General features: G+C 46.1%; 1 protein-coding gene across 9 annotated transcripts in view; it reads right to left on the bottom strand.

Moving 5' to 3' along the window:
• The window catches only part of LOC139546365 (phospholipid-transporting ATPase IH-like), a 111,335-nt gene that overhangs the window by 44,193 nt on the left and 54,850 nt on the right, over positions 1-12,292 (bottom strand). For all 9 annotated transcript variants that reach the window (XR_011669206.1, XR_011669208.1, XR_011669209.1 and 6 more), the window contains exons 6-12: positions 8,415-8,543; positions 7,964-8,067; positions 7,826-7,876; positions 7,672-7,736; positions 7,510-7,591; positions 2,636-2,786; positions 2,269-2,466 (exon numbers count right to left, since the gene is read on the bottom strand). Coding sequence is in view for 2 of the 9 variants with exons in the window: in XM_071354669.1 (XP_071210770.1) it covers positions 2,269-2,466; positions 2,636-2,786; positions 7,510-7,591; positions 7,672-7,736; positions 7,826-7,876; positions 7,964-8,067; positions 8,415-8,543 (780 nt within the window). In the remaining 7 variants the exon portion in view is untranslated. The remainder of the gene's footprint in view (positions 1-2,268; positions 2,467-2,635; positions 2,787-7,509; positions 7,592-7,671; positions 7,737-7,825; positions 7,877-7,963; positions 8,068-8,414; positions 8,544-12,292) is intronic.

Genomic DNA, 12,292 nt, shown 5'->3' with positions numbered 1-12,292 from the left:
AAGTCCGTATTGCCCAGCGACAGCCCCGAAACCTGAAGGATCTGGAGAAGGTCTGTATGGAGGAGTGGGCCAAAATCCCTGCTGCAGTGTGTGCAAACCTGGTCAAGAACTACAGGAAACGTATGATCTCTGTAATTGCAAACAAAGGTTTCTGTACCAAATATTAAGTTCTGCTTTTCTGATGTATCAAATACTTATGTCATGCAATAAAATGCAAATTAATTACTTAAAAATCATACAATGTGATTTTCTGGATTTTTGTTTTAGATTCTGTCTCTCACAGTTGAAGTGTACCTATGATAAAAATGACAGACCTCTACATGCTTTGTAAGTAGGAAAACCTGCAAAATCGGCAGTGTCTCAAATACTTGTTCTCCCCACTGTGTGTGTGTGTGTGTGTGTGTGTGTGTGTGTGTGTGTGTGTGTATATATATATATATATATATATACACATATACACACACACAGTTGAAGTCGGAAGTTTACATACAGGTTGGAGTCATTAAAACTCGTTTTTCATCCACTCCACAAATTTCTTGTTAAAAAACTATAGTTTTGGCAAGTCGGTTAGGACATCTACTTTGTGCATGACACAAGTAATTTCTCCAACAAATGTTTACAGACAGATTATTTCACTTATAATTCACTGTATCACAATTCCAGTGGGTCAGAAGTTTACATTCACTAAGTTGACTGTGCCTTTAAACAGCTTGGAAAATTCCAGAAAATGACACCATGGCTTTAGAAGCTTCTAATAGGCTAATTGACATAATTTGAGTCAATTGGAGGTGTACCTGTGGATGTATTTCAAGGCCTACCTTCAAACTCAGTGCCTCTTTGCTTGACATCGTGGGAAAATCAAAAGAAATCAGCCAAGACCTCAAAAAATAAATTGTAGACCTCCACAAGTCTGGTTCCTCCTTGGGAGCAATTTCTAAACGCCTGAAGGTACCAAGTTCATCTGTACAAACAATAGTATGTAAGTATAAACACCATGGGTCCACGCAGCCGTCATACCGCTCAGGAAGGAGACGCGTTCTGTCTCCTAGAGATGAACGTACTTTGGTGCGAAAAGTGCAAATCAATCCCAGAACAACAGCAAAAGGACCTTGTGAAGATGCTGGAGGAAACAGGTACAAAAGTATCTATATCCACAGTAAAACAAGTCCTATATTGACATAACCTGAAAGGCCGCTCAGCAAGGAAGAAGCCACTGCTCCAAAACCGCCATAAAAAAGCCAGACTACGGTTTGCAACTGCAGATGGGGGAAAAGTATTGTACTTTTTGGAGACATGTCCTCTGGTCTGATGAAACAAAAATAGAACTGTTTGGCCACAATGACCATCGTTATGTTTAGAGGAAAAAGGGCGAGGCTTGCAAGCCGAAGAACACAATCCCAACCGTGAAGCACGGGGGTGGCAGCATCATGTTGTGGGGGTGCTTTGCTGCAGGAGGGACTGGGGAACTTCACAAAATAGATGGCATCATGAGGAAAGTTATGTGGATATATTGAAGCAACATCTCAAGACATCAGTCAGGAAGTTAAAGCTTGGTCGCAAATGGGTCTTCCAAATGGACAATGACCCCAAGCATACTTCCAAAGTTGTGGCAAAATGGCTGAAGGACAACAAAGTCAAGGTATTGAAGTGGCCATCACAAAGCCCTGACCTCAATCCTATAGAAAATGTGTGGGCAGAACTAAAAAAGCGTGTGCGAGCAAGGAGGCCTACAAACTTGACTCAGTTACACCAGCTCTGTCAGGAGGAATGGGCAAAAATTCACCCAACTTATTGTGGGAAGCTTGTGGAAGGCTAAACGTTTGACCCAAGTTAAACAATTTAAAGGCAATGCTACCAAATACTAATTGAGTGTATGTAAACTTCTGACCCACTGGGAATGTGATGAAAGAAATAAAAGCTGAAATAAATCATTCTCTACTATTATTCTGACATTTCACATTCTTAAAATAAAGTGGTGATCCTAACTGACCTAAGACAGGGCATTTTTACTAGGATAAAATGTCAGGAATTGTGAAAACTGAGTTTAAATTTATTTGGCTAAGTAAACTTCCAACTTCAACTGTATATATATGTTTGCGTGTGTGTGTGTGTGTGTGTGTGTGTGTGTGTGTGTGTGTGTGTGTGTGTGTGTGTGTGTGTGTGTGTGTACACGAGTGAGTATAGTATATCTATATCTATATATATCTATGTGTGTGTGTGTGTGTGTGTGTGTGTGAGTGAGTCTAGTATATGTATATATGTGTGTACCTGTCCCAGCTCTTCATTGAGGTCTGATGTGTTGACCTGAGCCCCCTCCCCCAGCTCATCATCGTACATATCCATGTCCCAGGCTATGAAGTAAGACCCCAGGAACTTCTGCATCTCCACGGTAACATACATGGAGACTGGAATGATGTAGTTAAACAACACCATGAAGGCCAGGAAGTCTGTGACTGCCCTGATCACCTAAGAGAGAGAGGAGAGGATGAGGGATGAGGAAGATAGAGAGGAGATTTAGAGAGAGAGAACAACAGCCTTAATCAGAATCAGTGAATGTTAAGCTGGGAGACACCTGATGAATCGTTTTACTGTGCCAACATGCATTGTGGGTAGTGTAGTTGCTTGCGGGACTAACCACGTGGCGTTCTCTGTCGATCTCGGTCCTGTGGTTGTACCAGGGTTGGTCGTGGTCAGCAAACCACTGCCACGCGTACTTCAGAACCGTGTTAATGACCGCTTTACTGATCAGGATACACAGATACACTATGAGGAATGCGTTCATAGACCTGGAGGGAGATAGAGATGGAGGGGGGAGAGAGAGGGAGGGAGAGAGAGATGGAGGGGGAGAGAGAGGGAGGGGAAGAGAGAGATGGAGGGGGAGAGAGAGATGGAGGGGGAGAGAGAGATGGAGGGGGAGAGGGAGAGAGAGATGGAGGGGAGAGAGAGATGGAGGGGAGAGAGAGATGGAGGGGGGAGAGAGATGGAGGGGGGAGAGAGATGGAGGGGGGAGAGAGATGGAGGGGAGAGAGAGATGGAGGGGAGAGAGAGATGGAGGGGGGAGAGAGATGGAGGGGGGAGAGAGATGGAGGGGGGAGAGAGATGGAGGGGGGAGAGAGATGGAGGGGGGAGAGAGATGGAGGGGAGAGAGAGATGGAGGGGGGAGAGAGATGGAGGGGGGAGAGAGATGGAGGGGGAGAGGGAGAGAGAGATGGAGGGGAGAGAGAGATGGAGGGGGGAGAGAGATGGAGGGGGGAGAGAGATGGAGGGGGGAGAGAGATGGAGGGGGGAGAGAGATGGAGGGGGGAGAGAGATGGAGGGGGGAGAGAGATGGAGGGGGGAGAGAGATGGAGGGGGGAGAGAGATGGAGGGGAGAGAGAGATGGAGGGGAGAGAGAGATGGAGGGGAGAGAGAGATGGAGGGGAGAGAGAGATGGAGGGGGGAGAGAGATGGAGGGGGGAGAGAGATGGAGGGGAGAGAGAGATGGAGGGGGGAGAGAGATGGAGGGGGGAGAGAGATGGAGGGGGGAGAGAGATGGAGGGGAGAGAGAGATGGAGGGGAGAGAGAGATGGAGGGGGGAGAGAGATGGAGGGGAGAGAGAGATGGAGGGGAGAGAGAGATGGAGGGGAGAGAGAGATGGAGGGGGGAGAGAGATGGAGGGGAGAGAGAGATGGAGGGGAGAGAGAGATGGAGGGGAGAGAGAGATGGAGTGGGAGAGAGAGAGAGAGAGGGAGAAAGAGATGGAGGGGGGAGAGAGAGGGAGTTAGGGAGAGAGAAATGGAGGGGGAGAGAGAGGGAGTTAGGGAGAGACAGATGGAGGGGGGAGAGAGATGGAGGGGGAGCGGAGTGGAGGGGGAGCGGAGTGGAGGGGGAGCGGAGTGGAGGGGGAGCGGAGTGGAGGGGGGAGAGAGAGGGAGTTAGGGAGAGAGAGATGGAGGGGGTGAGAGAGGGGGTTAGGGTGAGAGAGGGGGTTAGGGAGAGAGATGGAGGGGGGAGAGGGAGGGAGAGAGAGGGAGAGAGAGAGGGAGGAAGAGAGAGAGGGGAAGAGAGATGGAGGGGGAGAGAGAGTTAGGGAGTGAGAGAGGGAGTGAAGAGAGAGATGGAGAGAGGGAGGGAGGGAGAGAGGGAGGGAGAGAGAGAGAGAGAGGGGGGAGAGGGAGAGAGAGATGGAGGGGGGAGAGAGAGGGAGGGAGAGAGAGATGGAGGGGAGAGAGAGATGGAGGGGAGAGAGAGATGGAGGGGAGAGAGAGATGGAGGGGAGAGAGAGATGGAGGGGAGAGAGAGATGGAGTGGGAGAGAGAGATGGAGTGGGAGAGAGAGATGGAGTGGGAGAGAGAGAGAGAGGGAGAAAGAGATGGAGGGGGGAGAGAGAGGGAGTTAGGGAGAGAGAAATGGAGGGGGAGAGAGAGGGAGTTAGGGAGAGACAGATGGAGGGGGGAGAGACAGATGGAGTGGGAGAGAGAGAGAGAGGGAGAAAGAGATGGAGGTGGGAGAGAGAGAGAGGGAGTTAGGGAGAGAGAATGGAGGGGGAGAGAGAGGGAGTTAGGGAGAGACAGATGGAGGGGGGAGAGAGATGGAGGGGGAGCGGAGTGGAGGGGGAGCGGAGTGGAGGGGGAGCGGAGTGGAGGGGGAAGAGAGAGGGAGTTAGGGAGAGAGAGATGGAGGGGGTGAGAGAGGGGGTTAGGGTGAGAGAGGGGGTTAGGGAGAGAGATGGAGGGGGGAGAGGGAGGGAGAGAGAGGGAGAGAGAGAGGGAGGGAGAGAGGGAGGGAGAGAGAGATAAGGGGGCAGAGAGTGTTAGGGAGAGAGAGATGGAGGGGGAGAGAGAGGTAGGGAGAGAGAGAAGTTGGGGGAGAGAGAGATGGAAGGGGGAGAGAGAGAGAGGGAAAGAGAGATGGAAGGGGGAGAGAGAGGGAGGGAGAGAGATGGAGAGGGGAGAGAGATGGAGGGAGAGAGAGATGAGGGGGCAGAGAGCAGTAGGGAGAGAGAGATGAGGGGGCAGAGAGAGGTAGGGAAAGAGAGATGGAAGGGGGAGAGAGAGAGAGGGAGAGAGAGATGGAGGGGGGAGAGAGGTAGGGAAAGAGAGATGGAGGGGGGAGAGGGAGGGAGAGAGAGATGAGGGAGAGAGGGTGGAGAGAGATATGTAGGGAGAGAGAGATGGAGGGGGAGAGAGAGAGAGAGAGATGGAGGGGGCAGATAGAGGTAGGGAGAGAGAGATGGAGGGGGAGAGGGAGGGTGAGAGAGAGGGGGGAGAGAGAGGGAGGGAAAGAGAGATGGAGGGGGGAGAGAGAGGGAGGGAGAGAGATGGAGAGGGGAGAGAGATGGAGGGGGGAGAGAGATATGGAGGGTGGAGAGAGATATGTAGGGAGAGAGAGATGGAGGGAGAGAGAGATGGAGGGGGAGAGAGATATGTAGGGAGAGAGAGATGGAGGGGGAGAGAGAGAGAGAGAGAGAGAGGGAGAGAGAGAGGGAGGGGGCAGAGAGAGGTAGCGAGAGAGAGATGGAGGGGGAGAGAGAGGTAGGGCGAGAGAGAGAGGGGAGAGAGAGGGAGGGGGAGAGAGGGAGGGCGAGAGAGAGGGGAGAGAGAGGGAGGGGAGAGAGAGGGAGGGGAGAGAGGGCAAGAGAGGGAAGGAGGGAGTTAGAAGAAGTTTAGATGAGCTAAATGCAGATTGATTCGGCAGAACTGGATGTAAAAGGATTGTCAATAGAGTTACACACACACACACACACACACACACACACACACACACACACACACACACACACACACACACACACACACACACACACACACACACACACACACACACACACACACACACACACACACACACACACACACACACACACACACACACACAGCCTGAATGAAATCAAAGAATGATGCAGCCATTATGTAATAACAGCAAGAGCAGCAGGTTGAGAGAGGAGCCAGCTGGTCTAATATATTCAATAGATTGTTTTCCAAAATCAAACTGTCTGTGGGGGAGCCATTCAGTACAATACAGTACACTACAGTACATCACACTACACTACAGTACACTAGTGCCTTCTCTTTATGCACTATTTCTTGCATGTTTAGGTACTCTGTGGGTTGGATTGGTGATTAAACATCCTACTATCATTCTGCTATTCCAACTCCTACTATCATTCTGCTATTCCAACTCCTACTATCATTCTGCTATTCCAACTCCAACTATCAATCTGCTATTGCAACTCCTACTATCATTCTGCTATTCCAACTCCTGCTATCCTTCATCAGACATGTAGTTCTACCCTAACTAAAGCAAATCAGACACAGTGGGGAGGGAGGTATAGATCTACCTACTAGTGGAATACATCTACCTATTACTTTAATAGATCTACCTACTCCTGGAATAGATCTACCTACTCCTGGAATAGATCTACCTACTACGGGAATAGATCTACCTACTAGTGGAATAGATCTACCTATTACTTTAATAGATCTACCTATTACGGGAATAGATCTACCTACTCCTGGAATAGATCTACCTACTCCTGGAATAGATCTACCTACTACGGGAATAGATCTACCTACTACGGGAATATATCTACCTACTACGGGAATATATCTACCTACTTTGGGAATAGATCTACCTACTTTGGGAATAGATCTACCTACTTTGGGAATAGATCTACCTACTTTGGGAATAGATCTACCTACTTTGGGAATAGATCTACCTACTTTGGGAATAGATCTACCTACTTTGGGAATAGATCTACCTACTTTGGGAATAGATCTACCTACTTTGGGAATAGATCTACCTACTACTGGAATAGATCTACCTACTACTGGAATAGATCTACCTACTACTGTAATAGATCTACCTACTACTGTAATAGATCTACCTACTACGGGAATAGATCTACCTACTTCGGGAATAGATCTACCTACTTCGGGAATAGATCTACCTACTTCGGGAATAGATCTACCTACTTCGGGAATATATCTACCTACTTCGGGAATATATCTACCTACTTCGGGAATAGATCTACCTACTACGGGAATAGATCTACCTACTACGGGAATAGATCTACCTACTACGGGAATAGATCTACCTACTACTGCAATAGATCTCCCTACTACGGGAATAGATCTACTTACTACTGGAATAGATCTACCTACTACTGGAATAGATCTACCTACTACGGGAATAGATCTACCTACTACTGGAATAGATCTACCTACTACGGGAATAGATCTACCTACTACTGTACATACCACTTTCCTTCCAAATGATCTTGTCTACACACAGCACATACTTAAATTCTATATTCTGACTCATGCTCACTCTAATATACTGTATCTACCCTTGGATTGTTAATTGGACTCATTCTGTCATTTATAGATTTAGGATTATTTGTGTATTTGTATAGTATTTATGAGACATTCTACTGCATTGTTAGGAGCTAGTAACATAAACATTTAGCTGCACCTGCTATAACACCTGCAAATCTTTGTATGTGACCAATAAACTTTGATTTGATCTTACTTTTCTACAGCGGAGCGTTTCTGGGATTTGGACTGGTAGTTCAGCGTCATCTTGGTGTCCATGCCCGTGTAGATGGCTACAGCTGTGGGGACAACAACCAGAGGTTACCATCACTACAGACACAGTACAGTGTGTATGTGTGTGTGTGTGTGTGTGTGTTACCATAAATGTGTTCTGTGTTCTTCAGGGTGGCTCCTCTGAGGAGAAGGTTCTCAGCTCCCAGGGGTCTGAAAAAAGAGGAGGAACAAATGAAGGATGAAAAGTTTGACACAGACAAAGACATTTTAGGAATGAGAGATGGGAATGTTGGTCTTACCTGGCTATGGGATCTTCACTTTCCTTATAAATATTGATGCGCCCCACAAATCTGTATGAGGAAAAAAAAAAGTCATGCCATTTTCAACAAACGAACAGGTCAATCATAATGATTCTGTGTTAAACATGTGTCACTCACTTGTAGAGATCAGGCTGTGGTTGTTCACATTCAATAGTCGCATGTAGAGAGTCCACCTCCTGCTCTGTCTTAAAGGCCATGGTGTCTGGTACAGCATAGTAGGTCTGATACAGAGAGAGAGAGAGAGAGAGAGAGAGAGAGACAGAGACAGAGAGAGACAGAGAGAGAGTGAGAGAGAGTGAGAGAGTAAGTGAGAGAGAGAGACAGAGACAGAGAGAGAGAGAGAGAGACAGAGACAGAGAGACAGAGAGACAGAGAGACAGAGAGACAGAGAGAGAGAGAGAGAGAGAGAGAGAGAGAGAGAGGGAGAGAGAGAGAGAGAGAGACAGAGAGAGAGAGAGACAGAGAGAGAGAGTGAGAGAGTGAGAAAGAGAGAGAGTGAGATGAGTCACGAGAAGTCATGTTTGATCAGAGAGCGTGCTGGGAGAATGGTGTGTCTGTGTGTGTTTACCTTGTGGCTGGACTCGCCATCCAGGCTGGTGGTGGTGACGTAGCAGGTTCCGTCATCGCGGCTGGATGAGAGCAGGATGAGGTCACAGGGGAACGTCTCGTCTTCACTCGCCATGACAACGTCCCCCACCTGACAGGACAAGCACATCAACAATGACCATCACCTTAGACTATAGAAATACAGGCTGAGTCCCAAATCACACCCTATTCCCTTGTGCACTACTGTTGACCTTGGGGGCGGCAGGTAGCCTAGTGGTTAGAGCGTTGGGACAGTAACCGAAAGGTTGCTGGATTGAATCCCCGAGCTACAAGGTAAAAAAAATATGTCGTTCTGCCCCTGAACAAGGCAGTTAACCCACTGTTCCCCGGTAGGCCATCATTGTAAATAAGAATTTGTTCTTAACTGAATTGCCAAGTTAAATAAAGGTTAAATAAAATAAATGACCTGATATAAATGTAGTGGACTACCCTATTCCTCATGCAGATCGTCAAAATGTGTGCACTAGTTGGGGGGATGTCATTTAAATGAACTCACTATAAACCCCAATGTCATTGTAAACAAACATTATTTCACAAAAGGTATTTTGGATCTGGTGAGCCACCATACTGCTGCAGATCCAGAAAGAATCACAAATGATTAGGAGCTCTTCTACAGGAAACACATACATCTTTTCCCATTCCTTTTATCCTGGCGATTGAGTTGTTGCATAACGGTGGGATTAAATAGCCTATAAATCCCATCTCCACGCTGACCGTACACACCACAGTAAGGGAAAGTGGGGTAAGTTGAGCCACCCTTGTTTCTAGGAAACAATACACAAAATGTATCATTTGACCAAATGTTTAGGAAGAGGTCATCCTTTCCTGGAGTCTGAAGGAAGAAACCCCATGGAAAAAGTGGTAAGTTACAGTAGGTCCAATTTTTTTTTCACCAAGTCAAATTCATTGATTGTGTTAGAAGTTGTGTCTAAACCAAAGTAGATACTTTTAAGATTGTGTATATATATAGAACAATCAGTTGTGGTCTCTATAAGCTTCAATATGAGGTCCTAAACCTAGCACATCCTTGTAGCTGTGTGGGCTAATATAGTCAAAATGCGTAATTGAAGGCATTATCACTGGAATATGAGGTAACAACAGGGCCTGGCCTATGTTAAACGTGTTTAAAAAAGTGTTTGTTAGGTTTTAAAAAATGCTTAAAATTATTAAAAGACCAAAATTGTGTTGAATTGTGTTTGGGTAATGAAGATAGTCATGGTTTTAAAAATGTAGTGATAATATTTCATTCAGTACAGAAAGGCGGCTTAACTTACCCTGTTCCATGACTCAACTTACCCCATAGCCAGGTAAGTTGTGCCAAGAGACCACTTTTTTTGGACAAGCTATTTTTGGACAAGCTTACCCCACTCTCCCCTACAGTACATACGCTATATTATCATATATATATTATCATCATTATCATAATATATTATCATATATTATCAATATTCATGATGAATATTTTCATCATTACTCTTCCTGTTTGATCTGTGGGGGGGGGGGCATGGGTGAGGACCATCCGGAGAATGTGTGTGTGTGTGTGTGTGTGGATATAGAATGTTTTTCAACTTTCATTCAATCAATAACATTTATAAAGCCCTTTTTACATCCGCAGATGTCACAAAGTGCTTATACATATACCCAGCCTAAAACCCTGAACAGCAACAATGCAGATGTAGAAGCACGGTGGCTAGGAAAAAGGCAGGAACCTAGGGGTCCCCAGTCCTCTTCTGGCTGTGCCGGGTGGAGATTATAAGAGTACATTGCCATTAAGGCCAAATCGTTCTTCAAGATGTTCAAACGTTCATAGATGACCAGCAGGGTCAAAAAATAATCACAGTGGATATAGATGGTGCAACAGGTCAGCACCTCAGGAGTAAATGTCAGCTGACTTTTCATAGCCGCCAAGCATTCAGAGGTTCGAGACAGCAGGTCCGGGACAAGGTAGCACGACCAGTGAACATGTCAGGGCTCCATAACCGCAGGCAGAACAGCAGAAACTGGATCAGTAGCACGACAAAGACACGTTTCGGTGAACGGCATGGCTATGGCAACACGTGCCAACACACTCAAATATAGCCATAGATATTACATAGACCTGCCGGACACTGCAGGGTGCTTCTCTAAATGGGACATAGTCCCCGTCTCCACTCTGTAATATCTGATATGTGGTTATTATGACACTGCTATCTGTTCCACAGTAACACCCATAGAGATCCTATTAAATTCTAATTCCTAATTCTATGGTAGCGCCACTGTTTTGACCCTAGTCCTGTCTGACATCAGAGTAGATAACAGGATAATAGCGGCCCTTCATATCAGTCATATTGATGTTTAATCTCTGTCTGGAGAGACAAATCTTTTCCCCTGTATGCGACCAGAGTAATCACAACAGGAATGTTTGAGATGGTATTGTAGGGGGAATGTTAATCTTCTCTCGGACGCTAGCTAGGGCATCGCAGGCAAACTCAGGCACATACATACACACACACACGCACATACACACACACAAAAGGGCAGGCACCCGGGTGTCTCGTTCCCATGGAGACCAGCTTAAAAGGTCTCAGGAATGGATTGCATGGTAATTAGTATAATGATTAAAGATGATAGCTGTGGCTATGACTTAAATGTTCATAAATATTGCCGTTCTGTATTGGCCGTCACAGACAGGCCTATGCCTGCTAACAGTTCCAACTGACAATTATCACTGCGCCTCCATCATAATATCATGTTCATGTTGCTGTCCCAATCATCTCTTGTATATATCGCGCACATTATTTCCCCTTGCCTAGCATTTAGTTTGGTACAGCGAGGGTTAATATAAGCCTAGAATTTAGTTTGGTACAGCGGGGGTTAATATAAGCCTGGCATTTAGTTTGGTACAGCGAGGGTTAATATAAGCCTGGCATTTAGTTTGGTACAGCAGGGGTTAATATAAGCCTAGCATTTAGTTTGGTACAGCGGGGGTTAATATAAGCCTAGCATTTAGTTTGGTACAGCAGGGGTTAATATAAGCCTAGCATTTAGTTTGGTACAGCGGGGGTTAATATAAGCCTATCATTTAGTTTGGTACAGCAGGGGTTAATATAAGCCTGGCATTTAGTTTGGTACAGCGGGGATTAATATAAGCCTATCATTTAGTTTGGTACAGCAGGGGTTAATATAAGCCTAGCATTTAGTTTGGTACAGCAGGGGTTAATATAAGCCTATCATTTAGTTTGGTACAGCGGGGGTTAATATAAGCCTATCATTTAGTTTGGTACAGCAGGGGTTAATATAAGCCTGGCATTTAGTTTGGTACAGGGGGGGTTAATATAAGCCTAGCATTTAGTTTGGTACAGCGGGGGTTAATATAAGCCCAGCATTTAGTTTGGTACAGCAGGGGTTAATATAAGCCTGGCATTTAGTTTGTTACAGCAGGGGTTAATATAAGCCTAGCATTTAGTTTGGTACAGCGGGGGTTACTATAAACCCAGCATTTAGTTTGGTACAGCAGGGGTTAATATAAGCCTGGCATTTAGTTTGGTACAGCAGGGGTTAATATAAACCCAGCATTTAGTTTGGTACAGCGGGGGTTAATATAAGCCTAGCATTTCGTTTGGTACAGCGGGGGTTAAAATAAGCTTAGCATTTCGTTTGGTACAGCGGGGGTTAACATAAGCCTGGCATTTAGTTTGGTACAGCGGGGATTAATATAAGCCTAGCATTTAGTTTGGTACAGCAGGGGTTAATATAAACCTAGCATTTAGTTTGGTACAGCGGGGATTAATATAAGCCTAGCATTTAGTTTGGTACAGCAGGGGTTAATATAAGCCTAGCATTTAGTTTGGTACAGCGGGG

Source organism: Salvelinus alpinus, chromosome 20 (assembly GCF_045679555.1).
Source record: "Salvelinus alpinus chromosome 20, SLU_Salpinus.1, whole genome shotgun sequence".
NCBI classification, from domain to species: domain Eukaryota; kingdom Metazoa; phylum Chordata; class Actinopteri; order Salmoniformes; family Salmonidae; genus Salvelinus; species Salvelinus alpinus.
The sequence above is the reverse complement of the archived record's forward strand: the minus strand, read 5'-3'. Positions and strand labels throughout refer to the sequence as shown.